The following is a 27,743-nucleotide window of genomic DNA, read 5'->3' as shown; positions in this document are numbered from 1 at the left end:
ATACTCTATTTGTAATTCTGTAAGCTTTGACATCAAAATTGGTCAGTTTTTCTAAATTTCTTACTTAGTCATGTATGTAGTTTTTGGGTAAATAGAAGAAAGCTAGATCACCAAAGTCAGTCCCTTCTGTTCACTTTCTCATCTTCTTTCCTTCTTCCCACCACCCCTTCTCCTCCTCCTCTCTCCTTGCCTCCCCTCTTCTGGGGGCTGAAAAGCTCTGAAACCTGCTGGAAGCACACCTACAGTAAACACTCTGATAGGTCTCTCCTTTCAGTAAACGGGGCAGCTTGACTCTAGGCCAGAAGTGGATTAATTAGGCCTCCCTGGGAGCCAGAGGGCCCAGAGGTTGCAAGCAGATCCTGTCCAAGAGAGACAGGTTAAGTTGAGGGAAAGAATGTCCTTTTCTCAAGACTGCTTAAACCTCATTTCTTACAGCGGTCACTGAGTCTTTGGTTTTGGTTATACAATCATGAAATAAGGTAATGTATGAAGAGTAGAACTTGGAAACAGTATGTTTTCGAGTACGATGAGGAAAATAGCTGGAGAAAAATAATACAGAAGCTCTTCAAAGTGGTGTCTAGAACAAAGTTCAAGGCTCCCCTCAGCTCTTTGCCTTAGTGGAGAATGATTTGAAGCGACTTCTACTGTTACCACACAGTCCAGCTCAAAGTGGGGAGGCTCGGCTGGGCCGGGGACCTAGCCATTCTTTCCAGGGAGAAAATTTTCACCATAGGGTGGATTTTTTTTCCAATTTTCCTGATAAATTGCCAGTTCATTTCATAATTACAGCATTTCCTCCATAAAAGACAGGTTATAATTTTCAAGATTATAGCTCATCTCCCCTTAGTTAGCATTTAAATTGATGCCTTTCTTTTCATGGCAGTACTGTGGCCCTTCAGGAAGTTTAGGAAGCAGGCTCATGGTATCAGCCACAAGAGGAGAAAAGCTTTCCATAGCTAGGCAGTAACCTGGGCAGATCTCTACATAGTGGATGGTCTCTTGAATTTTAATTTGATGTCACTTTTTGCTGTGTTGTCACTTGCAGAGGCAGGTGTCTCTTGACCTTGTCTCTGAATTCTGAGGCCTCATAATAGCACCTGTGACCTCTTTTTGGCTACAGAGTTGAAGTATGGTAGAATCACAGATTCTTCTAGTTGGAGGAGAACATGAACTCCAGTTCAGTCCCCCAAAGTGTTTATGTGATGTGTGTGTGCACGCACATGTTTTCAACAAAATGTAGAAGTGGGTTCCCGAAAGACTGGAGTGCCCTATTATAGGGACATGGTAAAATATTTATAAAGAACTAGTTTGCACATGACTACTGGCATACACACCCTGTCTGATCCAGTCTAAAAAAGAAAGTGCACACAGTCAGGCTGTAATTAGTTTTAGAATTTGGCTGGCACAGTTGCCTTATGGTCCAGTGTCTGATTGGCGTGTGAAGAGAGGTGAATATGAATATGATCCTCCTGGTTTGAAAACGTTTTTAACTTAAAAAGAGAGATTAAAATGCATTTATGAATTCCTTTTGTGGTTTTACTATTCCTACGATCTTGTCAATTTTTATAGCACAGTAAGAAAGGGAAATCTTTCATAGTAGTATTTCAGTCCACTGTTGTTTGCTGTTTGGATGTGGCAATTAAATAATTCAGTAGGAGATGGAAAACATGATGATGAAATAGAGACAGAAAAAAACTCTGCTGAAATGTTACATAGTGAAATTGAATAGCTTCCTTTCCTGGTTTTTTTTTGTTAGTAGCACATATGCCATGGCTAAGAGTTATTGGTAATAGATTAATAAACTATAGTGGACAGCTTTGGCACTCATTTCAAGGCAAATAATGTAGTTAGCTTTCAATGCAAGCTTCATTTGGGGCTATCAGTACATGGAAAAGGTATTGTTAATCATTCTAGTTTGATGTTTTTCTTGTATTTACTCATTTTCTCAAGGTTTCCATATCAGACAGATATGCTCAGAGTGTTTAGTACAAGTCGCTCCAATAAACAGAGGGCCATTTTTAAATTCTAAATTAGTTTAGCAATTAGATTCAGCTTTGACAAACTTTAACTTTCTTAAATAGCTGGGGACTTCCACTAAGAAGTTTGCCCTGTCAGTTTTTATGCTGCACTACTCGCAATATTTAGGTTCCTTAAACACAGTATACTGGAAACGTTGAACTCTGATTTTACTTTGAATCCATTCACCCATTAGTGGAACCTACATTTAGTATTTCGGTTAAAAGGATCGTTCACACCCAGACTTTTAAAAATGTGTTTATGAAACTCATAATGTATAGATACCATAACAATTGAAGATCTGAATATCTATGGAAGTATCATGAATCAGATGAGACTGGAGAATTGTTGTACAGTAGAGTAAGTCTTCCCAATTGACTCTATAAAAAATTGAATTTTGGGCTTAAGAATGTTGAATGTTGGGAGGCAGTATGTCATAGCAGCACTAGCCTGGTGGCATCTTGGCTTTGCCATTTGTTTGTAAGTTATTCATCCCCTACAGTCCTCAGTTTTCTCATCTGTAACCTGAGCTCACTGGGTTGTTGAGGGTGGTACAGGGAGGGAATGTTAAGTGTTTACAGGTGCCAGGAACCCTATTGGCCAAAAGTGGCTGGCAAATTTGAAAGGTTCCCTAACTTTATGGAACTTCCATCCCATAAAGCATAAAGTATATCCTTCTAGGCTTTGTGTATAACAATATAAGTATAAATACTCTAGAGAGTGGTGGTTTTTTGACGTAAAAATGGCATCATAGCCTCCATCCTGTTTAGAGCTTGCTTTTATCCTTCAGTAAGTGAATGGATAAATAAACTGTGTTAAATCTGGATGGTGGGATGTTATTCAGAGCTACAAAGAAATGAGCTATCAAGCCATGAAAAGACGTGGAAGAACCTTAAATGTATGTTACTAGTGAAAGAAGCCAGTCTGAAGGGCTACACACTATGATTGCAACTATATGACATTCTGGAAAAGGCAAAACTATGGAGACAGTAAAAAGATAAGTGGTTGCCAGGGGTTGGGGAGGAGGAGGAGGCCGGAGGGATGAACAGGCAGAGCACAGAGGATTTTTAGGGCAGTGCAACTATTCTGTATGATACCATACTGATGGATATGTGTCGTTATACATTTGTCCAAACCTGAAGAATGTACCACACCAAGAGTGAACCCTAATGTAAACTATGGACTCTGGGTGATAATGATGTATCAGTGTAGGTTTATCAGTGTAACAAATGTAGCACTCTGGTGGGGATGTTGATAAGGGGGGGGCGGCTGTGCATGTGTGGGGGCATGGGAAATCTCTGTACCTTCTCCTCAATTTTGCTGTGAACCTAAAACTGCTCTAGAAATATTGTCTTCAACAAGAACAACAAAACCACAGGATCATAGCCTCCACACTATTTAGAGATTTGCTCTTATCATCTAACAATATATTAGACACTGGAAAGTATTTCTTAAATCTGAGAAAGTAAATTTCATCTAGCCTCTCCATTTCTAGGGTTTTTGTCTTTTTTTTTTAACCTGGAAAGAATAGTATCAGTGTTTTCACATCAGCTAATCATTAATTTGGCAGTTTTGGAAATGTCGAATGATTTTATTAAATGTGAACAGGAAGTAACTGTTCTTGTGTTTAAGATTTAAAACCCACTTACCTAGAAGCTTATTAGGATTGAGAAACTGACCTGGAAAACAGGAATTGGTTTTTTCTTACACTCCTGGGCTTGAACCTGCTGAGATTAGACAGAAGGTATAGCGAAGGTTCTTTTGCTGTTGTGTCAGAAATCAGTCAGTGTTTAACAAGCCTGAATATGTTCTGAAAATAATGATACACACTCCATTTCTGACTTCCAGTGCTAGTCTCTTATCCTGGACTGATTCACATTTTATGGTAAGGAGGTAGTGTTCCTTGACTTCCATAATGAACTCCCCTCAAGTTATGTAGGAAAGTCTGTTTTAGAAGGGGTCTGATGAAGTCACCCTGCTTTTCCTTCATCTGTAGTCCCTTTGGAAGTTTACATCAAACATTCTTTCTAGTTCTATTTGAATCATCTCTTACCTAGTAACTAGTAGTGTATTTGAAGAGGCTTCTTTACCACTCAATTTTATTGTAAGTCTTTAAAAATACAGGTCGTCCTACATGTGCCCTTCTGCAGCAAGTGTAGGGTATGGATGGAGTCTTTGTTTGCCTCTTATCACGTTAGGAGTTCTGAGGTATGCTGGATTTTAATAAAGTAACTAGGGACACAGAAGCAGCTAGGAAAAGGAAAGAGATGGGGGACCCACAACTCACTTCCTTTTCATGTTGGGACAGATCCTCTGCTATTGTAGGGAACTTTCTCTCTTGCCTGAAGAAATTGGGAGTCGCTGTTTGAGGCACATTTCCTGGATTCTTCTTTCTCTTTTGGGATCTAGGTTTTGAAACATGGCTGATGTATAGAAAGCATGACTGCAGATCTTGAGCTGGCTGTAAATACCTCCTTAGGAGTAAAGATTCCTCAATCAGGAGACAGTGGTTCATGTCGTTAAAACTGGTAAGCGTGTGTCCAGTCACTACTTGGCAGGTAGATGTTAATTATTGGGAAATGTTGGCTGACTGTCCCTGCAGTGGGTTTCAAAGCGACCTAAAGTCAAGTGGCATTCACGTATTTTATTTATTTATTTTTAAATGTCCAGAATAATTCTAATGATACTCAGGATGTTTACATAATTCTGTTTAGAATTTGGACAGATAAGGAGATGTAGAGAGCAAACATCAAGTGTATTTGAAACATTGTGGGCAGACAGATGAGGCTGGAAAGGAAAGCCAAGGACCTGTCAGGAAGGATGGGTTTGATGTGCTAACAAGATTGGGTATTGTTTGGATATATTGGTTTTCTATTGCTGTGTAACAAATTACTATAAACGTAGCAACTTAAAACAACACATCTTTATCATCTCACATTTTTGGGCTGGTCCTCTACTCTGGGTCTCAGAAAGCAGAAATCAAGGTGTTCACCAACTGTGTCTTCATGTGGAGGCTGGCTAGGGAGAGATTCACCTGTATACTCCTTCGGGCTGTAGGCAGAATTCATTTCCTCCTGGTTGTTGGACTGAGGTCCCCACTTCCTTACCGGCTGCTGGCCTGAGACTACTCTTGGCTGCAGAGTCTGCTCTCGGGTCCTGGCTGTGAGGCGCCCTCTGTCTCAGCAACAAAGACCCTCCCCCGTGTTGGATCCTTCTGCATTCCAGTCTCTCTGACCGCTCCTGCTGCCAGCTGGAGTAAACTGCTTTTAAGGGCTCATGTGATTAGGCCAGGGTCACCTGGATAATGTTCCTGATCTTAAGGTCAGCTGAGTCATCGGATATCACCTAATCTCAGGAGTAAGATCCACTCTATCCATAGTTCCAGGGATTATGCAGGCTGTGTACACCAAGGGGGTGGGAAATCTTGAGGCCATCTTAGAATTTCGCACATCACAGTAGGTGATGGGGTGCTTGTAAGAGACTTTACATAGGGGAGCTGTTTGGCCATTTGTGTTTTTAAAACATACTTCTATTAAATAGTCATTGAAGAGGAAGATACTCGAAACAGGGACGCTAGTCAGCTCTATTGTAATGAACCAGGCAAGAGATGCTGAGGACCAGAAGCAAGGCCATGGCAGTGGGATAGAGGGGAGAGAATGGATTTTAAAGAATTATCTTGAAAACAAGTGGACTTGATTAACTGGTTGGGGGGTAGGGTATGGGTAGTGATAAGAGACGGTAACTGATAATGACTTCCAAATGTCTGGATTGAGTGCAGAGACAGATGTAGAATACAAGAAGAAAAGTTCATGGGGGAAGATAATGAATTTAATTCAAACTTATTGAATTTAAAGTGCCTAGAATATGAAAGTAGTAATCTATGGCACGTGGGTATGTTGTGTGGCATTTGGAAGAGAGGCCAGGCTGGGAGACTTTATGGGAGCCATTATCTTTTCTACTAAGTCAAATGTGGGAGTGAGTGGGATTGTACGGGTAGTCAATGAATGAGTAAGAAGAAAAGAGCACCGACGGTAGAGCTCTGGGGAGTACGAACATTTGAAGTTGGGAGTGGGGAGAGCTTTGTCAGCTCTCACCCACCCCACACTCAGGTTCTTCTACACACCTAACCCTGCCCCCTTTTGCCATACTCCTAGCTTATGAACTGGGTGTGCCTGACCCCATGGGGAAATTAAAATTACAGCAGTAATTATGGTTGAGTGAGTCTCCTTTAAACAATTTGAAGGGAGTTCACATAGAAAAGCATTCCCAGCATCATTTTCTAAATGCCATTAAGGCATTGCACTCTTGGGTTTAGGAAACAGGAAGCCGGAGAATGTATAAGGTCCCATCCACTGAGACATAATTAAGTGTTATCATTCGTTGTGATTGATTCTTCTGCCTCCCTCCAGTTCATTGTCAATTCTCTTTTTATTTCTTTAATTTGGGTTTTTGCTGTCTTTTTTACATTATAATTTCAGTTACACAAAGTGATAAGAACCATAACATTACATTTCTTATAAGGAATGACTGATCCCTGTTTTCTTTGAACAACTTAAGATGACTATTGGGAGTAGTTTTATATTAGCATACTGTATAATTGTGATTTTTAAGGTACCATAATTATACTATAAACTGTGAAGGAGTGGTGTTATTCAGAAAGTTCTCTTAAAATTTTTATCTTTTTTTTTTTTTGTGTGTGTGTGTGAGGGGGACTAGCCCTGAGCTAACATCTGTTACCAATCCTCCTCTTCTTGCTGAGGAAGACTAACCCTGGGCTAACATTGGTGCCCATCTTCCTCTGCTTGATATGGGACGCTGCCACAGCATGGCCTGACAAGCGGTGTGTCAGTGCGCACCCGGGATCCAAACCCGCAAACCCGGGCTGCCGTAGCGGAGCGCATGCATTTAACCGCTATGGCCCCGGGCCAGCCCCTAAAATTTTTATCTTGAATTAGAAAAACTAAGCCTGTTATGCGTAGCCTCCAGCAGTTTTCAGGCTTAGGACTGTGGTAATACCCTGCTTTTCGCTCAAGTAATATTCCACACTCCCCACCCCTGGCCCCCCTTCCTCCTGGTTCAGGGCAGAACGGCTTCTAGTGCTGAATACCTGGTTTGATTCTCTCTCTGTACAGCAGAGGAACAAAGGATTCCTTTCCTCTTTAATTTTGTGGGTTGTCTTGACCAGTATTGACGAATGTATTTCCATCAATAAAGTTAGCTTCCTGTCACTTGTTGGTGTGATTTCCCTGTCAGACGACAACTATGGATATTTTATTTCTGAATAAATGGAATTTAGGTCTTTCTTTTGTTCCTCCTGCCAAGACTGACCCATTTTGTTACTGTTGCCTGGTGACTGTTTGCTGCAGTCTAGGCCCAGGATACCTCTATAAACGGCGAATTAAAATGGCCAGATTAGATAGTAATTCATGACATGCTTTGATCCGTGGGAGTTTCTTCTTGTCAACAAACAAGACATCTTTCTGTGTCAGAATGTCTTTGTTCCATGTGACAGACAGCTGTGTTTAAATGGTGTCTACATTTGGAGTCATTTTCTAACAAGAGTGAAGGAAAATCCTATCAGTCATGTTCACACTTAGGAGTGGACCTCGTCTTTCCCGCCATTGCTTGTAGGAGTGAGTGCTGGTGTGCAGAGGTACAGCCAGCACGAGGAATTGGTTCTTATGATAGTGTTTGGAAAACTGGAAGGAATAAAGAGACTTGTTATTTCTTATGAAATGCCATGGTGACAGCAAATAAAGTCACTAGAGAGCCACCACATTCTTTAGGGAAATGCCGTTTAGACTTGAGACTGTAAAGCACATTAATGGTTTTAAATGATTACCTCAAGCAAAGTGCTTCAGTTAATGTCTCCAGATACTCCTTCAGAAAAAATGCTGTCCAGAATGTCATGACTTATAGAGCTTCTTTAATAGTAGGATGGTCAAGAATTCGTCATAAGAAAAAAACCCCACCAAAATTGTAAATGTACGTTGTTTCAAAAATACACTTTATTTTGACTTGAGTCTTTTATTATTTATACCCCGCCATGTTGTAACAACGATTTAAGTTGTTTTATATAAATACATATTAAGTAGAAAGCAGGACCAAGACAAAATGAGAGTAAGAAGCCAGGAATGAGGTTAATCCATAAAACTCGTGTTCTGAGCTCTCGAGCAGGCACTGAAGAGGATGCCTTGACTCACAGTGTCCACACAATTACAACACCCTAGTTGTTCAAAAGAAGCACATTTATTCCAGGTCCAGTTATTGGGGAGAAACTCTCTACTGCAGCTCTTTGCTAGCTTATTCCAGGAGTAGGTTGTGAACAGCCATCAGGAAGGTCTCCATGACTGCTGTTTCTCTCATCAGACCTTTAATAAGCATTAAGTAATGATCTGTCAGTTTGAGGTTATGCTCCTCATTAAGTATCCTAGATGTGCAGCTTTTTTATGTTGTCAGTCGTGCAGAACTGTGTCGTTTAATAGCAGAACTAGGGATGTTATTGACATCTCTCATGAGAGGTGAGGGCTTGACAAGAACACGTTCCCAAAAAGAACATCACCTTCTGCAAGGACATGGGCCACGGAAGTGCCTGAGGGTGAGGTTAAGATACATCTCAAACATTTGGATATAGGCCATTGTAGAGACAAAAGGATGCTTAAGACCCTAAAACTGTGCTTTATAGAGCATGACTTCAATGATTTCAGCCCATAAAATCTTTAAAGCACTCATACTTCATTTATGCTTGAGCAATATAATTTCTTCTGTAATCTTCAGGATAACCTCAAAGCAAAATATATGCCTAGGTATATAAATGGGTTCATTTCCTTTATAGGATTATTAACTAAGCCCATTAAATATTGTGACTGCTACAAAAATACTGACTTCAGTTTTAGAACAGTTTTTAGGTAGCTGGGCCAGTTGCACACTTGGTAAACTCCAATTTGCTAGCCACATGTTTATCTTTCTATTCTCCTATAGTTAGGAACGAGAGAATATTCTTCCTCCTTATCTATGAGTTTTAAATAAAATTTTAAAAAGAGAATCCAGGACACATCCCTGTACTACACATGGAACTGCTATCCACGTTCGTCACAGGATAGACATGCTAAGCAGGTGGTGTGAAGTTGCAGATCTGCTGATTCTGGGAGATCAGGCTGATCTTGTGTGGTTTGGCCAAGAAGGATCCTTAAACACCATTATCCTCTTGTGTTTCTATTTCAGTGCAAGGGGTAAAGCGTGTGTCAAATGCAAGTTATGGAGGGAAACCACAGCTCAGGACCACTTGCCCCTTGAAGAGAACTTGAGAAATTTGTCAGGAAATTAACATGGAATATTTGAGGTGGAATTTTGAAAACTAATAGGTCTTTCATTTGTGAGAATAAAGTATTGTCTTGCAAAAGTGGGGAAAAAACCCAACACTCTGGATCTGGCCAGAACAGATCATAGCCACGTGGTAGAAAAATGTAAATAAGCTGGTCGTGAACAAATGGCAAGGATCAGAGCAGGTTTTAAAGAGTTTTGACACAGGAAATTAACCCCAGATGCATTTATTTAGCTTGATTTTCTTTCCTATTAAAAAAATTATTCTACTCTGTGCCAGGCACTGTGTATGTGCTGGGAATCCAGTCGCGAGAACTGCTCACCTGAGAGGCCAACGCTAACTTGACTCAAATCATAACAGAAACCAGGGAAGTTGCCCCTGACAAGTGCCTTCCGGGATCTGTAAACACATGTTCTGTGGGACCTAGTCCTGGAGGCCAGGGCTGGAGTCCTGAGGAAGGGGTGCTTGAGGAGAGATTGGAAGGGTGGGCAGGTGGGTGTTCCAGGGTGAGAAGGTGACTTGTGCAGACCTGGTGTGGCAGGAGGAAGCCTGGGAGGGAGAGAGGGCTGAAGGCAGGCTGTGTGGTGGAGTGCGGAGAGAGGCAGGGCGTTGTGGTGGTGGAAGCTGAAGGGGGCAGGGCCTCCCGGTTACGACGGGGTGTCACCACAGCCGTACTCTGGCCGTGTGTGTCCCAGAGCATCTCGCACTACTGAATCGGACAGTCATACTGGTCTTCCCACGTGGATTTGTTCTTACTGAGATTTTTTTTTTAACATAAAACCAGAAGTTAAATTTGATAAAATCTCAGGAATGAGTTGCACTTGGATTTCCTTGGAATTTCACTTCACATCCTACCAGCGTCCTGGGTGATGGGCATTTGCTGCCTGGCAGTCCTGGTTAAGCCTGGTAAGAGCAGTTAGGACTGGTGTATAGTGTCAGCATGAAAAGCAGGGGACGCAGCATCAGCTGAGTCCCTTGGAACATTCGCACGTCCCTGAGCCCCAAACCTCTTGGTTCAGCCTTGAGTACAGCTCCGGCAAAGGCTGGCTTTCTGATGAGCACAAGAAAAAGCAGAATAATCTGAATGATTGTGTCATATTTTACTTTTTGCTTGAATAGAATGTTTTTAATTTCCCTGTAAAGAAAACAATGTGACAGTTGTTTGTTAGGGCAAAAGGCTGTACCTACTTTAAAAGCAATTTGTTTTCTTGACTCAGTCTGCCTTATTGTTTCAATTTTTACGTGATTGTTATTTACTAGTATTTGCTAATGCTATTTATGCTTTTTAAAAAAAGTTTTAACCACAAAACTTAAAGAAATAACCATCTTAGACTCAGTTAACAGCAGCAACTAACATTCTTTTGAGGTTAAGTGAACTCTTGGAACTGCTGCGGCAAGGGCGCCGGCGTGCTGCTCCAGTTCTCCTCGCCATGATGACCCTGGAGGTGGGGCCTGGCTGGTTCTGTTCTAGAATTAGGACCAGGCCTCCCTTAGCAGATTGAGCAGCCACCACCCCACCCCACTCACAGGAGTGGGGACTGGCGGGCAAAGAGGATTAGTGCTGGCTTTTTAGGATTTTGAGCTCCGGCGGTATTAAACCAGGATGCCCCTGATGGAGGGTTGTCAGAAAACAGTGCCGACCTTTGATATGTAGATCCAGCTGTACCCCAGAGTGGTACACATGGAGTATTAAATGTGCCAGAAAAAGTTGAAGAAAATGTATATAGAATCAAAATATTTGATGATTGAAAAGACTTTTTCCCCCTCTCTACTGGATTTTAAATACTAATCCAAATTATGATAGGCTCAAATGAAGGCAAGGCTGATCCTAAGGATGATTTAAAGTATGATCACCTATCCTGTTTTTACCAGACATTTATGTATATTTCATTATGGTCTCTCATAGATTATAAGATCATTTTAATTTAAAACCTGATATTTAGCTGGTAAAATGATATAATTACATTTTTTGTTTAAGATTGGCCCTGAGCTAACATCTGTTGCCAATCTTCCTCTTTTTTTCCTCCCCAAAGTCCCAGTAGATAGTTGTATGTCACAGTTGTATACCCTTCTAGTTCCTCTATGTGGGACACCGCCTCAGCAGGGCTTGGTGAGCAGTGTGTAGGTCCACACCCAGGATGCAACCTGGTGAACCCTGGGCCGCGGAAGCAGAGTGCACGCAAACTTAAGCGCTACACCACTGGGCCCGCTCCTATAATTACATTTATTAGTTATGTGACTGGATTAATGTAGTAACCCTGATATCCTTCCTCTTCCTGCTTACTCACAGCCTTGCCCTGTTAATAGGCTAAAGCAGTTGTTGGCAAGGACACAGGTTCACTTAGTACCTGTTTGTCTAAAGTAGTGATGATATTATTCCTGTATTGTTTTTTTTTTTTTTTTTTTAAAGATTTTATTTACTCAGTTTTTCCCCCCAAAGCCCCAGTAGATAGTTGTACGTCATAGGTTCACATCCTTCTAGTTGCTGTACGTGGGACTCGGCCTCGCGTTGGACGGAGAAGTGGTGCCTCGGGGCGCTCCCGGGATCCGAACCCAGGCCGCCAGCATCAGAGCGCGCGCACTTAACCGCTAAGCCACGGGGCCGGCCCTATTCCTGTATTGTTTTGATCATCGGTGCCTTTATAGAATTGAAAAGTGACAGTGCTGCAAATTCATACTCATTAAATTCATATTACTAAAAATTATGTTTTCATGGTCAATATTTGCATTGCCTACAGCTCTTTATTTGACCAAATGAATTATAAATCACAATTTGGGTTTTCGTTTGATTTTTTTGTTGTTGTTTTTTTAAGGGTTGTCTTAGAAAGGAAATTAAGTACTTCCTCTCACAGGAAAAAAATTTTCAAAGTTCCACATCATTCAGAATTAGGCACTACTATCTATGATTCAAGTTTCAGTTTGTCTCTCAAACATTCCTCTTCCTTAGGCTTCCGTTTCTGCATTCGTTTTGCACACATTGGCTTAGTGACCTGAATCCTTAGCAGATTAACAGCAGGAAATGTTGTCTGAGAGTTTGCTGCCAACATCTCATGTGTGTGATGTGAAACTCTTGGTAGAAAGCCAAGCCGAGTGTTTTTGTTGGATGAGAAGAAGCATGTTTCCCTGGGAAGTTTTTATCTACTGTGCATGTGTCTGAGCACAAAAGTCTGATTTCAGATAGAGGCTGAAATTGCTACAACAAATGAAGGCAGAAACAGATGGTGGCTGAAAGAAAGAGACCTCTTTTAAAAAAGGTGCAGAGGCGTAATGTGCAGAAAGGGACCCGCATGGTGAGTGTGCTACAGGTATCTGTACACTGAATCTCAGTCACGTCAGCCACCTCTGCTGCAGGTGGACTATTTATTTGTTGTCGTTTGGGCAGGGCTATATGCCATATGTATGATAATATATAACTATCTTATGTTTTGGCCTAGGATGTACCAAAATGTGCCAGTATACCCAATGCCTGTTAAAACCATTTGTGTATGTTTGTAAATGATAATTGAACATACACTCAGTTTACTGATAATAATACTATTTTTCAACAGTTTCCTAGTTTTACTTATACAATGAGATTTGTTTTTCACAAGAGAAAGGGGATGATTTCATTGCAGAAGAAATAGGCTTTCAATAATATGTCAGTCTCTTTACCAAATTTCAGCATTAGAAACCCTATATTTATTGTGCTCCTTATCCAAAGGGCTGACTAATAATCACCAGCATTTATTGGGTATTGCTTCCCATGAGCTAGACAATATACTTTCTTATAGTTTATCTTATATTATATTATGCAGCAATCCTGTGAGAGAGTACCAATACTATTTCCATTTTATAATGAACTCAGTGAAGCTCAGGAAGGTTAAATAGATTTTTTAACCTCTCAAAGCCAACTAGTTGTAGAACCAGAGTCCAGCCTCGGGGCTGTCTGATACACCTCATTTAGAATAGAATGGAGGGAAAACAAACTTGAAAGATAGGAATATCCATTTTAAAGACGTTTAAATAATTCTTCATGAATTCTAATGTCTAAATAATTGAGACATGAAAATAAATAGCTGTTTTGTTTAAAAACTTGTCAAGACCAAGAAATAGTTCCATATTCACATTTTAGCAGGACACTTCAGGTCATCATTGCTAACTCAGCTGAGCAAGAATGTGGCAGAATAATTATTGATGGACTATTAACGTTTGAAAGAACCATCATGGTTTCCTGAAAAGTTTATTGCTCATGAACTTAAAGAAAGAGCTAGCAAGATATGTAACATCTAGTCAGAAGAAATTTCCTTTCTGCCTCTCATGTCAGCCCTCCGTGAATATGCTGCCCAGATCACATTTGGGATTAGTACATAGGCTAGAAGATCCCAGTAAGTCCTGCCCTTCTGGGCATGGATTCTGTCAGTAGTGATGTGGATACTGGACTTTCTACTGTGCTCATTAAACTTGGCATTGAAAGTACACTTGAGACAGAAAGTCCAAGGAGGAAGTGGATGCACATCAGGCAGCTGGTGCCATATATGGCTTCTCAGACCTCTCAGCCTCAGATCTCTCTAAAGGGTTTGTGGACTGTTGTCACAGACCAGGCAGCATCATCTTAACCACAGTCTGTTGGTATTTTCCAAGTGTGAATTAAAAAAAAAAATCCACTCTGCACTTAAATTTCAGGGCAGACAGTTTTAGAATGTTTTTCTATCAAGAATCCAACAGAGAAAAAGGAAAACCCAGAGAAAGATGACTTAGAGTCCAGGTATCTGATTTGGGCCTAGATAGTTTTCTGGGCTCTGCAGATGCTCCTAAATGCCACATAAGATGTGGTGCAGTCATTTAGAAATACAGAGAATTCCAGTTGACCTTTAGAAGTGAGGAAAGTGGAAACACATTCAGTGTGGAAAAATGCAATTAGGGAAGGAAGCATGAAAACAAGTGATGGCATTTTGCTTCAAGATTAGTCCAAGATATTCATGCCAGTAGCACTTATTAGGCACGTATGATAAATGCCTTCTGTATTTGGGGTACTATATCAGGGGCATTAAAAAGGGTGAACAGTTTCCTGTTCTCAGGGAGCAGAAATACAAGTTCTTGAAGTATAACAATACTTGGAAGAATATAATTTCCAAAAGAAAATCAGTGCTCTGTTTGAGGAAGATATGTGATAGAAAGAATAAAGTACTTACAGTGTTGACCATCCCTCAAATTTCAAGGATATGAAAGTGTCAATTTTCCTGAAAGTTCTCGATATCAGACAAATTTCCTTGTATTAACACGAGTGGTTTAAGCCTAAACCAGTATAACAAGAGGCTTTTTGTTTGCAGCGTAATAGTTTAAGGAAATGCATATGTAAGTGCTGAGGAGTTAAGGGCCTCCACACACACCCTGATGGGCTTCCTCAGAAGCAGGGTCTGCTGATTAGCTCCAGTCCTCATGGCAAAACAACTTGCTCTGCCTCATTTTCTTCATGATTGTGCAGCTTCAGATAGATAAGAACTGTAACTCATCTTCTAAGGCTAGAAGACAGTGTTTCACTTTACAGATTTCTCTCATTTCAGCTGTTAGCCTTTGCCAAGGAGAGCTTTACTCAGGATGATTCATAGCTTTGTGAGACTGAAGAAAAGAACTTCTATTGAAGTCTTGTGCTGAGATTTAGTACGGTCTGTGCTTCCTGCTTCTGTGCTCCTTGTCTTCAGCCCAGATTAAGAAATGATTTCTAGGGACTTGAGCATCAAGGCAGTGCTCATTTCGGTGAATGCATTGACAGGTGTCATGGCTCCAGGCCAGCTGTGGATCCTGAATAGCGCCTTACTCCATCCTCCCTGGTTCAGTGCTCCTCCCCGTCACCTCCCGGATCTGCTAGGGAAGGTGTTAATGCTTCTGCTCGATTACAGGAGGGAATCAAGACATTTATTAACCTACCTCAGGTCATTCTTTAGTAATGTAGCAGGTTCTTAAGTCTATATTTTAGCACTACAAAGGGAAAATGCCACCCCTTAAAAAAAAAAAACAACTAGAGCCAGCCTTGAAGGCCTAGTGGTTCAAGTTTGGCGTGCTCCACTTTGGCGGCCCGGGTGCGGTTCCTGGCGGAGAACCACACCCCTCGTCTGTGAGTAGCCATGCCTTGGTGGCGGCTCACATAGAAGAACTAGAAAAACTTACAACTAGGATATAGAACTGTGTACTGGGGCTTTGGGGAGGAAAAAAAAAGAGAGAGAGAGGAAGATTGGCAACAGATGTTAGCTCAGGGCAAATCATTCCCAGCAGATTAAAAAAAAACCTCAAAAACATTTCTGTTTTGCATATTTTATTCATAGCTTTAAATGCAAGTGTTATTTTACAGTTTGATAGTTTATCATTTCTCATTTATATCATTTTATTTCAGCATTTGACTTATTTCTTGAGAACTTACATTTCTTAAGAAAATTTGTTGGAAAGGATGTCTTAAGATTTTAAGCATGTGTGTGTATGTAAGTAAATTTTGTAATAATTCATCTATGAGTGTTGGTACAAGAGGCCTAAAAGAAACTGGTTTGGGCCTACACTAAAAAGCAGGAATATATATACATATAATATATATATATAATATGTATATATATAATAACTGAAAAGTTATATATTTCCTCCAAAAAAGAAAAATGCTTTAGAGTCCTCATATTTAGGAATTTTTAAGTTGTAAACATAATTTAACTTAAAGTGTACCTTTCAACCATGCCTGCATGAATAACCTAGGGATCTTGAAAACATGCAAATGCCTTGGGCCCAACTTCAGAAATTCTGATTTATTTGACCTGAGGTGGGTTCCCAGGCATTGGCGTTTTTTAAATACTCTTAGGATCCATGGTTAAAAACCACTAGTTTAAAATATTGCTTCTGTGACATTGGTTATGATATGCTAGTGAGAAAAATTTTATGTAAAGTTCTATCAAGTTACCTTTTTAATCTCTATCGGGGAAGAGGGAGGATCCCCCTCCGCCCTCTCCCTTAAGGTTCTTATGGCTGGCCAAATAATTAAAAGACAGGTTAGCAGGAGAAAATAATACCAAGTTTAATAACATGTATACATGGGAGAAACCAGGGAAACTGAGTTTCTCAACAAAATGGCAGAGATTCTTGTCTTAAATACTATCTTCAGCTAAAGACAAAGGAGGATGTTGGGGGTGGGGAGGGAGACAGAAGGGAGACAGAAATTACAGTAATCAAGGATATGTAGATTTAAGTCCTCTCCTTCTGTACTGCACAGATAAGGCCATCCCCCCCTGTTCCCAATACAGAGAGGGAGATACCTTTACAAATGGAGATTTCCCTTATAAATGTAAATGTTTGTCTGGCAGAATGTGGCCTGGGAGAGACAGAATTTTTGGTAGCATCTGGCTCCTTCCTGAAACAGATCTTCAATGTGAAATTCTTTAGGCAGTTTGGGAGGGGAAACTCAAATGTTCTTCCTGAGTGTTCTGAGTCTTTATTGTCTTCAGCTCAAAATAATCTGCATACCAGAGTGGTGCATCTTGGGGTGGCCTGCCCTGAGCACCATCATCTCTTAATGGTATTTGACCAAAAGGGAGCTCCATAAAAGTTAAGTACAGGAGGCAGGATGCCACTGGGAATGTCATTATAGTCAATAGGGCTGTAAGGTAAGTGCACAGACAGCTGTGATGTAGGGCGGAATATGGAGAGTGCCCTCTTGGTGCTATGAGGTGCACAAATGTCAAAGGAGAGAGACGTCATATTGGCTGGGAGGATGGGGATGCTGTAAGGAAGTGCATGGGAGCAGCGTTGTGAGGGATGAGACCTGACAGATGGGGACAGTTAGAACATCAATATGGGTAATGCCTGTACTGGACTGAAATACCCCAAACCTGTTTAAATCCATGAGTTCATAGTGATCGTATGAAACAAAAATTGGTGACTTTCGAATGATAATAGAGAGCCAACTCATTATCTTGAAATTGGATGAAGGGAAAGGAATGAGCACTGATCCTGACTTTCCTCATCAAATTGTGTCACTGGATAAAGAAATAATTCTGACAAAGAGAAGTATCTCTTCATAGGCATACTGTAATAAGTAGAGGAGGAATAATTAGGATTAGAATATCGCCATCTTGCAAATTCAGATTAATGGATCTATGACAGTGATTGCCGGTGATTGCTAATACCACAAAAAAGGCAAGAGTCACTTTATGCCTCCTGATGAAATTACACAGCATCACTCACGGAAAACGGTGACACCAGAATCTGATCAAGCCTCTAGATTTAACTACTAGTTTACAGGAAATATAAGGGACAGAGGAATGCCTTCAGTTACACCATGGAGATGCAAACAGCCAAGTCTAGACTGAGGGAACCCTACAGGCAAGTGACCTGGTCTCTTAGACAGATTAATTTCCAGGGGAAAACCAAGATAAATGGAGAACTTGCAGCTTAAGAGAGACTAAAAAGATATGTCAGCCAATTGCAGTGTATGCACTTATCAAACAAACTGAAAAAGAAAAAAAGAATCTTTGAAAGAATGGGGGAAATTGAAATACTGACTAGATACTTGGTGATATTAGGGACTGATTGCTAATTTTGTTTAGATGTGATAAGGGTATTGATATTACATTTTTTAAAAGAGTAGAGTTACATACTAAGACATATAGAGATAAAATTATTTGCTGAGATACTTCAGAATAACCAGGGGGAGGATGAGTTGAGTAGAACTATAGATGAACCCAGCTTGTGGTCCTCAGAAGGCATTTGTTGAAACTGGATGATGAGTGTTCTGGGTTTCATTATACTGTTCTCTCTACTTTTGTTTGTGTTTGAAATTTCCCATACTAAAGCATTTTGAAATTGATTTTTAAAATCAATTTTAAATCAATTTTGCTCCTCTAAGTAGGCACATAAAAATTTTAGTACAAACTTCCTGGGTGATGCTGGTTGATGAGCCGTACGTTGAGAGCCAGTGTTTTACAAACATTGTTGTAAAAATCTTGAATGACCTTTGACTTGCAGGAATTTCATTAATGCTGCAGAAAAGCTTATTTCATCTTCTGTATTTGAGTGGTGATGATGGACATATCTTCCTGAATTTGTGCCTAAAGAAAACCTGTGAACCTCAGCAAAGACCTCATATCCGTTGTTTGTAGTTTGGATCACCTGCTCGTGCAGTGCCACTTGTGAGCAGTCACTGTGATCTGCTGCCCGCTTGTGTTCCTTACCAGATCATCTTGGTGTAGCTCATGGGCATTTTAGACTCGAGGTTCCTGGGTATGGTACGTGGGATGGAGTGGGTGACTGCCTTTCCTGGAAGGATTTTACTTTATCATTGGTGTGTGTTGTGATGAAAGATTTTTATTTTTCTGAAACGTTTACTCAATAATTTTTTTATTTACTCATGATAAAAGTAAAATCATTTGGAGTTTATTAACCTTTTTAAGTATTAAAGAAATTATTAACAATTTAAAATAAGACAAGTATTTTTGTCAGTGTTTCTCTCTTTTTAATTAATAGACTTTTTTTTTTTGCTGAGGAAGGTTAGCCCTGAGTTAACATCTGTGCCCATCTTCCTCTATTTTGTATATGGCACTCTGCCACAGCATGGCTTGATGAGCAGTGTGTAGGTCCACACCCAGGATCTGAGCCCTCAAACTTAACCACTATGCCACTGGGCTGGCCACCTAATAGACGTTTTTAGAGCAGTTTTAGGTTTATAGAAAATTGAGTCGAAAGTACAGAGAGTTCTCATATAACCCCTCACGCTCCCCTCTCCCCTCCTTCCCTATTTTTAACATTTTACATTACTGTGCTACATTTGTTACCTCTGATGAACCAATATTGACACATTGTTATTAACGAAAGTCCATAGTTTACACTAGGGATCACTCTTGGTGTTGTACATTCTGTGGGTTTGGACAAATGTATAATGACATGTATCCACCATTATAGTATCATACAGAGTATTTTCACTGCTCTAAAAATCCTCTGTGTTCTGCCGATTTATCTCTCCCTCCCCTCTAACCATTGGCAACCTCTGACCTTTTTATTGTCTCCATAGTTTTGCCTTTTCCAGAATGTCATGTAGTTGGAATCATACAGTATGTAACCTTTTCAGATTGGCTTCTTTCACTTAGTAATATGCATTTGAGTTTCCTCCATGTCTTTTTTTTTTTTTTTTTAATTTTTTGTTTATTGCAGTAACCTTGGTTTATAACATTGTAAAAACTTCAGGTGTACATCGTTATACTTCTATTTCTGCATAGACTACATCATGTTCACCAAAAAATATGGAACACTTCACGAATTTGCGTATCATCCTTGCGCAGGGGCCATGCTAATCTTCTCTGTATCCTTCCAATTTTAGTATATGTGCTGCCGAGGCGAGCACTCCTCCATGTCTTTTCGTAGCTTGATAGCTCATTTCTTTTTAGTGCTAAATATTATTCCACTGTCTAGATTGTAAAACAGTTTATCCATTCACCTACTGAAGGACATCTTAGTGGCTTCCAAATTTTGGCAGTGTTGAATACAGCAACTATTAGCATCCACATGCAGGTTTTTGTGTATACATAAATTTTCAACTCCTTTGTGTAAATACCAAGGAACGTGTTGGCTGGATCCTATAGTAAGAGAGTTTAGTTTTGCACGAAACTGCTAGATTGTCTTCCAAAGTGGCTGCACCATTTAGCATTTACACCAGCAAGGAGTAAAAGTTCCTGTTGCTCCACATCCTTGTTAGCATTTGTTATTGTCTGTGTCCTGGATTTTAGCCATTCTAATAGGTGTGCAGTGGTGTCTCATTGTTTTAATTTGTAACTCTCTAATGACATATGACGTGAACATCTTTTCACATGCTTATTTGACATCTGGATATCTTTGGTGAGGTATCTGTCCAGGTCTTTACCCATTTTTTAATTTGTGTTTTTTCTTATTGTTGAATTTTGAGAGTTCTCTGTATTTTGGATACCAGTCCTTTATCAGATATGTAGTGTTTGCAAATATTTTCTCCCAGTCTATGGCTTGTCTTTTCATTCTCTTAAAGTTTTTCTCTTTTGATACACCTCTCCTAACACCCAACAATTTCATGAGTCAATTTGGAAAATTTTAAAATTAAAGAACAAATTAAAATAGATAAGAATGAAAGTTGTTTAAATTGCTTGGGGATTTACCATTCTCAGGATATTTAAAGTCTTTCAGATTGTTGGGCTGTAATATTTCTATTTACTCTATTAGAAACAGAAATCCAATTGTTCAGTGGAAAAAAGAGGGCAGTCCATGATTGGTTTGTTACTCTAGGAAAGCAAAATCCTCTTTTCTGGATGTTCATGTGTTAATAGTGAATGCTTACATGAACTTTGAATGCCTTTGAGTCAGAGGCATGACCAAACGACTCACGGGAAACAGCAAACAAGACTAGAAACCGTTAGTCTTCTCTGCTGAGGTTGACTATCCGTTGATTTAGAATATAGCTGTCAAAATTGTTTTTAGTCTACTCACTTCTTATCTCGTTATGGCTATATATAAACACACCCAATGACATTAAGTTACCTAGATTTGATCACTTAATGAATATCATGTCTTTGGGAACCAAATATTTAACATAAAGTCTCTAAAAGTTTCGGTCTGATTGTTGACCTTTAGTCATATTTTAGACGTATTTACCTAAAGATGCTTGCAGATGTCAGCAAGTAGAAATAATTAACTTGTAAAGTTGAATAATGTGCTAGAATGAAAAATCATCTGTGTTAGAAGAATCAAGGGTTTTTAGGAGTTGGCAGTGATTGCAGAGGGGATCCCTTCCAGGGCTGGAAAATAGTCTCAACTCCATGTCCTGTCCCAGCTCCGTCCGTTGGCAGTGTCTTTCTCATCACAGTGTGCAGAATAGCGCTGCAGCCGCCCCCGGGCTCCACAGGGAAGAGTGCGTTATAGCATCACACGTTACACGTTATGTATGTGTGTGTGTGTGTAATGCACATTATGTATGTGTGTCATGTGATTACACATTAGTAATTTTGCCATCAGCAAAGGGGGCCCAGTTATAGCCTCAAGCCCGTAGAGTCTTAAATCCTCAATCAGGGATGAGAAAATGAAGCCCAAATAACTTAAAAGGCTTTTCCAGTGTCATCCAGCTAACTGGTGGCTGTGGTGATATTGAGCAGGTAGGGATTTCATTGTTTACATATAACCATCCAGAGTATATTCTAGACAACTGATCTTGGTTCTCAGGGTCGGAAAAAAAATCTCCAGTGTGGGGTCCAGCCCAGTGGCGTAGCGGTTGAGTCCACGCATTCCACTTCGGCGGCCCCGGTTCCCCGGTTCGGATCCTGGGCGCAGACCTACTCACCGCTCATCAAGCCATGCTGAGGCGGCGTCCCATATAGAAGAGCTACCACTCTACAACTATGATATATGACTATGTACTGGGGCTTTGGGGAGAAAAAAAAAAAAGAGGGAGATTGGCAACAGATGTTAGCACAGGGCCAATTTTGCTGGAAAACAAAACAAAAGTCCAGTGTGAAGAATGGACCACTACATAATTGTCTTAAGAACTGTTTATAGTGTTCAAAATATGTTTAAAATATTCAGTAAGAGAAAATCAGGTCTATTCAGGAGAGAGCTATGAGTCATTAATGGAAATCACGATGTAAGAAGCTAGAAAACTAAGAGCCAGTTAGTATAGCAGCCTGTGCTTGAGCTAATCCATGCCCCCTATCAGACAAAAGGAAGAACACAGCAGCCAGAAGACAGCTGATTGAAACAATGCCCAGGGCAGCCTGCAGCATATTCAGAAACAGTTCCTCCATTGAGGGGCTGGCTGTGGTCTGCTAGGTTAGAAGATATAGGAGGCTTTGTGGAGAAAAGTTTATATTTGTTTTGTTTCGATTTGTTTTTTACTCATTGAGAAAGTACTTAGCCAGGCACTGATGTGTATTTGTGTGGGGTTTGTGTATGTGTGTGTAAATATTATGATCGAACTAAAGGTTTTAGGTAGTCAGCAGGTAATTGATGTCTAAAGAAAGAGCAGGACGTGTTAATACTAATGCTGCTTATTGGCGCCACAAGGAGCTGTAGCTGTGTTCCTACAGCAGGAATGCATAGTAACTTCTACATTCATATTCTGCTCTTTGCCAGTTACTAGGGCTGTAATAGCTGATCTTTGTGGAAGGCTTCACGTGTGCCATCACAGGATCAAGTTTGAATACTTTGTTTTATTTTAATGTCAACCATTCCAAATCATTAGGTGGTATTATACCTGTTTTACATAGGGAAAAACAGAGAGGTTCACTTAGCTGCAAGGGACATAATGAAGATTCAAACCCAGGTTTATCTGCTAAAGCCACCGCTCATAGCTACTACTTAATACCACCTCTCTCATCTGACCTCTCTGAACCTCTCTGTTCCTATGTGTAAAGTGGAGATAACACCAGTAGAAGCATTGGAAGGACCAAGTTTTTGTGAAAACTTTATAATTTGTTAAGCATTATTCAGAAATAATATGCTATTATTTATAAATAAAAGATTTAAACCATCGAGCAGCATTTCATTGTCACACCATTTGTTCATATCCATTGAGCAATGTTATGTAGTTTTGCTAACATAATTTATTTTCATACATTAAATTTTTTTCAAATACATCATTGATTATTTAGCTAGCTACAATTCAGGCTTTACTTTTCTATCATAAATCGATGTTTTTTCCTAAATTGTCATGCTTGAGAGGACTGAGTAATTAACTTGCAATATAATTATGTTTGCACAGTAATATACACCATTTACAGGTCTTCTGAGTACTTATTATTTTGACATGCACAATGTTTATCAATTTTTAATATTTCTAATTATTATATTAAAGCTTAAAGACAAATATGTTTAATGTATTAGATATGAAATATTGGTACTACACAAACAAAAAGTAGTTTAGCTTAATTGTTGCCAGTTAATCCATCTCAGACTCCAAGGCCATCTTGAAAGACCTTTGAAGGATTAGATGACACAGTAAATTAAGCTGATGGATTTTTTCCCCCAGATGAAAAGTTCAATCGCCATAAACAAAAATGGGTAGAATTTAAAACATTGCTCGCTGTAACTGTTCCTTTCTCCTAATGACTGCTTTATGGCCAAAAATGTAGCACATACATCTATAACTTATATTTATAAATGACAACTAAAATCTTTAAACTTAATGAACATTTTCTTATGTTTAATAGAAAGGATTTTCTCTAAAAGAAATTAAGAGAAGTTTGAACACTGTAATACAAAACTAAAATTTGTGGCAAAAATAAAAAATAAACTGATGTAGTTAGTTTAACAGGCTTTAGAAAGTGATCCATAGCTAGAATTTCTAGGTAAGGATTGGTATAGTAAGTTTTAAGGGATGGTCTAAGACAAGGAATAGGATTAATTCTTCACAGGTTCAGAATCTGATAATGCGGGGAATTTAGTTTGGGCATTCTGAAACGTGGTTTGTGTTGGTCCTTTAATATTCCTTTCACTATCAGGATATTTATATTGCACAAGATATTTGAGGCTTCCAAGCACCATATCATTTCCCTAGCTACTTTTGTAGGTTTAGGTCCATTTTATTGAGCTTTTTCACTAGTTAAAAAGGAGATGGCGAAGTGTTCACACTTGATCACCGCTTACTGAACAGTTACAGCAAGCAATGTTTTAAATTCTACCCATTTTTGTTTATGGTAATTGATTGAACTTTTTTGTGTGTGTTAACTTGCTTTTCTGTTTTGTTTTCCATAGAAACGCTCCAGAGGCCAAGTGCTGTTTGATAAAGTATGTGAACATCTGAACTTGCTAGAAAAAGACTACTTTGGGCTTACGTATCGAGATGCTGAAAACCAGAAGGTGAGTGATTAAAAACAATACAAAATATTATGCTATAAACTACTCATTACTGCAAGAAGGTGAACTACAACTGGTAAATGATTTTATCCACCTCCCCTCATGCTCCACATTTACTACTTTGAGTCTCTAAGTGCTGTTATTCACCTTATCTCTTCATGAAGGAAATTATTGACAGCTTCCTTTAATCTTGAATATTCTGCAAACAGCAAGTCAGTGTTTCTGTTTTGCATGCTGGAGTTATTTATGGTTCCAGAAAAGCATTTTATATGGTGCTTTTTGGGGATGTATATTTTCGTAGATTTGAGCTAATAAAAATCAACTACATTGATAGTTATATAGAAAACATGTTCACTGGGTGCTGTCCTATTCTTAATTCATCTTATGAGGTCTCTTCAGGGCTTTACCTCACTAATCCCCACAACTACCTGAGAAATAAGAAAGAAGAAGTTGTTGCCATTGTATTGGTGCTGGAAACTGAGTCACAGAAATTTTGCTAATAGATGTTACTTGTTTTGGTGTTGTGCCATGAATCATACTTATTATCTACTGAATTCACTGGACAATGTCTAACTTCATTGTTAAACATCTGAGTGTTCTGAGAAGAAAATCATAAATCTCAAGCAAGTGTTCATTTGTTAGGAAAGTTTTCTAAGTAGATGCCTAAGAATCTGTAATTAGAAAGTCACTGTGTGGGACTGGATGGCTAGGACATCAGTGTGTCAAATTATTTGTATCTTTAGTTTATTCTAGTAACTTGTTTGAACATAGAATCCGCTAGTTTTTCCTCCTCTGTTTCTGTGCTAGCTTGAATCCTTGAAGGCAATGGTTGTCAAAGAAAAGAATTTTGTCAAGCATCAATTGTGCACATACGCATTTTCTCCTTAGACCAGAGTCAGGGCCCTCGTGGGACCTGGTGAAGGGGCACCAGCTGTGCGGGAAGGACCTAGCTTGGAAGGCCTTCCAGAGCCACTCACTCTCAAATATAATAGTGTGCATCTCTGCCTGATCAACACTAAGTCATTTTTATTCTTCTCTGATTCAAATTGAAACTATCATTTCCCTTTCAGAATTGGTTGGACCCTGCTAAGGAAATTAAAAAACAGATTCGAAGTAAGTCCTTTTGGATTATTATGTGTGGAGGTGTGAAGATTTTCAGAGGGTAGAGTTCTCTGAATTGGTAGCCCATACCCCCATGGCGAGTGTGAGTACAGTGTTTTGAAAGTCAGATTAAGATCTCCGATTCTCTCTATGGTGGGTTGGTCTGGCTCAGATCCCCATTTTTAACATCACAATTCAGGAACAAAATGACTGTGACATTTGACTTTTCCCTTGCCCGCACACAGATGTGAAATATGACTTCATCAAGGGATGCTGTAGTTGGTGATTAAGCATTTAAAAGTTCCAAACTTAATTATTAATGTTGTATTAAGCCTAACTGCCATGAAAGTATAAAACTCAAACTAAAAGTAATAGTCATTTAATAGTTTAGAAATGGAATAACCACTCAGACTGAAGTGTGCTGTCCAGTGGCAGCCTCTTTTCTTGGTCCCTAAAGGCAAGTTAAGAAATGCATATTTCCTAATGGACAAAATAATGGCATGAGCAACTCACAAAATTGAAATACAAGCAGCTAATAAGTACTAGACAAGGTGCTAAATCTTACTAACAATTACATGCAAATTAAAATGAGACATTTCTCACCTAGCAAAGATTTTAAAAGTTTAATAATGCCCTGCAAACATTCAAAAGGTCAGATTAAGAAAGATTTGAAAAGTTTAATAGGGCTGGATCCATGGCTTAGCGGTTAAGTGCACGCTCTCTGCTACTGGCGGCCCGGGTTCAGATCCCGGGTGCGCACTGACGCACCGCTTCTCCGACCGTGCTGAGGCCGCATCCCACATACAGCAACTAGAAGGATGTGCAACTATGACGTACAACTATCTACTGGGGCTTTGGGGGAAAAAAAAGGAGGAGGATTGGCAATAGATGTTAGCTCAGAGCCGGCCTTCCTCAGCAAAAAAAGAGGAGAATTGGCATGGATGTTAGCTCAGGGCTGATCTTCCTCACAAAAAAATTAAAAAAAAAAAAAAGAAAAGAAAAAAGTTTAATAATACCCCACACTGGCAGTTATGTACACAATTGGTAGAAGTATAAATTGGTACAACCCTTGAAGAAGACACTTGGTGTCAGTATTTATTAAAATTTAATGTGCTTATTCTTTGACCCCTAATTTTACTTGCAGAAGTTTATCCAGTGTTTGTATAAGAGAAGAAAATGTGCATATGTGTACCTGTATGAAAGTTCATTATAATACTGTTTGCAATAGCAGAAAACTAGAAGCAACTGAAATATCTATTTATAAAGAAATGATTAAATCAATCATGGACTAGCCATACCTTGAAATACTAGGCAGCTATTAAATAGAAGGAGATAGAATAAATATGTCTTAGCTCTCATTAGTAAGACAAACAAATCATATTGGTTTTAAAGTTATGCATATATAGGTGTGTGGAAAAATTCTGGCAGAGCACAAAATATATAAATAGCAAATACTTGAAAAAGTGGCACTGCAGTGTAGGGGGTTGAGAGAGAGAAATTTTTTTAGTTTTTACTTTCAGCCCTTTCTGGAGCTCTTTCTTTTACCATAAACATGGATAATCTTTATAATTTTGACTAAATAGTTTTTTAAAGCAATTCATTTTTCATCAATAAAATCTAGATTAATTTTCCCGAACAACTAATTCTAGTTAAAGAATAAATTTAAGACCAGTTTATTAATAAGAACATCATTTCCATTAAAGTTTTCAGCAGTTTACTATTAAAAGAGAGAGCAGATCTTTCTAGTGCCTTTGAATGTGCTGAGATATCTCAAGACCCCAGGTACTAATAAGGGAAATTAGTAGTGAGCAGTTTGAAATGGTTTAATGCTAAATAATATCCCAAAAGAAGAAAAAAGGTCACTATACTTCTAGATATTAGAGAGTCTGCTGATTATTCATACAACTAAAACATCTTTACCATGTTTTTGAGAGAAATTTGGTGTATTCACTAACCAGAAACTTGATAATGAAGTAGTTTGATAGAAATAAGTTGGGATTGAAGTCAGGGACAGCCACGGTTATGATAAGGAGGTGAAAACTCTTCCCTCCTTTTGTTCCAGAGAGTTCTAATACAAGGTGTAAGATGATGAGTATGTTCTGAGAATCTGTTTATGGAGTTATTAAAAGCAGATATGCTGAATATATATCCTAACATTTTGTGTGCATAAAGTTCTCTGTATTCAGCTAATTAACAAAATACTGTTTTGTACTTGGGTAATTTATAATTGAAAAGCACTTTGAAAATATATTAAATGTTCAAGGATAAGTCGTAATACTGTTACAAGAAAGGCTGTATAGACAGTCAATTTTCTTTTCTATTGTTAATGGAATTCTTTTTTTCCTAAACTTCCCATTTATCCTGTCTCCTACCTTCCTAAGAGAAGAATGCTCAGGGGACAATGAGAACATGAGATGTGAAGGATATTTTCATCATGTTGATTGGCGATGTTTTGACTACAACATAAAGAAAACTGAGTGACAAT

At 39.2% G+C, this 27,743-nt stretch overlaps 1 protein-coding gene and 1 non-coding gene across 23 annotated transcripts in view; one reads left to right on the top strand and one right to left on the bottom strand.

Moving 5' to 3' along the window:
* EPB41L3 (erythrocyte membrane protein band 4.1 like 3) overlaps positions 1-27,743 on the top strand; it is a 237,465-nt gene that overhangs the window by 162,655 nt on the left and 47,067 nt on the right. For all 22 annotated transcript variants that reach the window (XM_087438856.1, XM_087438851.1, XM_087438852.1 and 19 more), the window contains 2 exons: positions 24,056-24,160; positions 25,228-25,270. In XM_087438856.1, the coding sequence (XP_087294982.1) occupies positions 24,056-24,160; positions 25,228-25,270 (148 nt within the window). The remainder of the gene's footprint in view (positions 1-24,055; positions 24,161-25,227; positions 25,271-27,743) is intronic.
* Positions 19,585-19,691, bottom strand: LOC147915234 (U6 spliceosomal RNA). Its single transcript, XR_015554358.1, has one exon. It is a non-coding gene; the product is annotated as a U6 spliceosomal RNA (small nuclear RNA).

This window comes from Ceratotherium simum, chromosome 14 (genome assembly GCF_057802395.1).
Source record: "Ceratotherium simum simum isolate JZ-2026a chromosome 14, ASM5780239v1, whole genome shotgun sequence".
Classification (NCBI taxonomy): Eukaryota; Metazoa; Chordata; class Mammalia; order Perissodactyla; family Rhinocerotidae; genus Ceratotherium; species Ceratotherium simum.
This window is presented reverse-complemented; position numbering and strand designations above follow the sequence as displayed.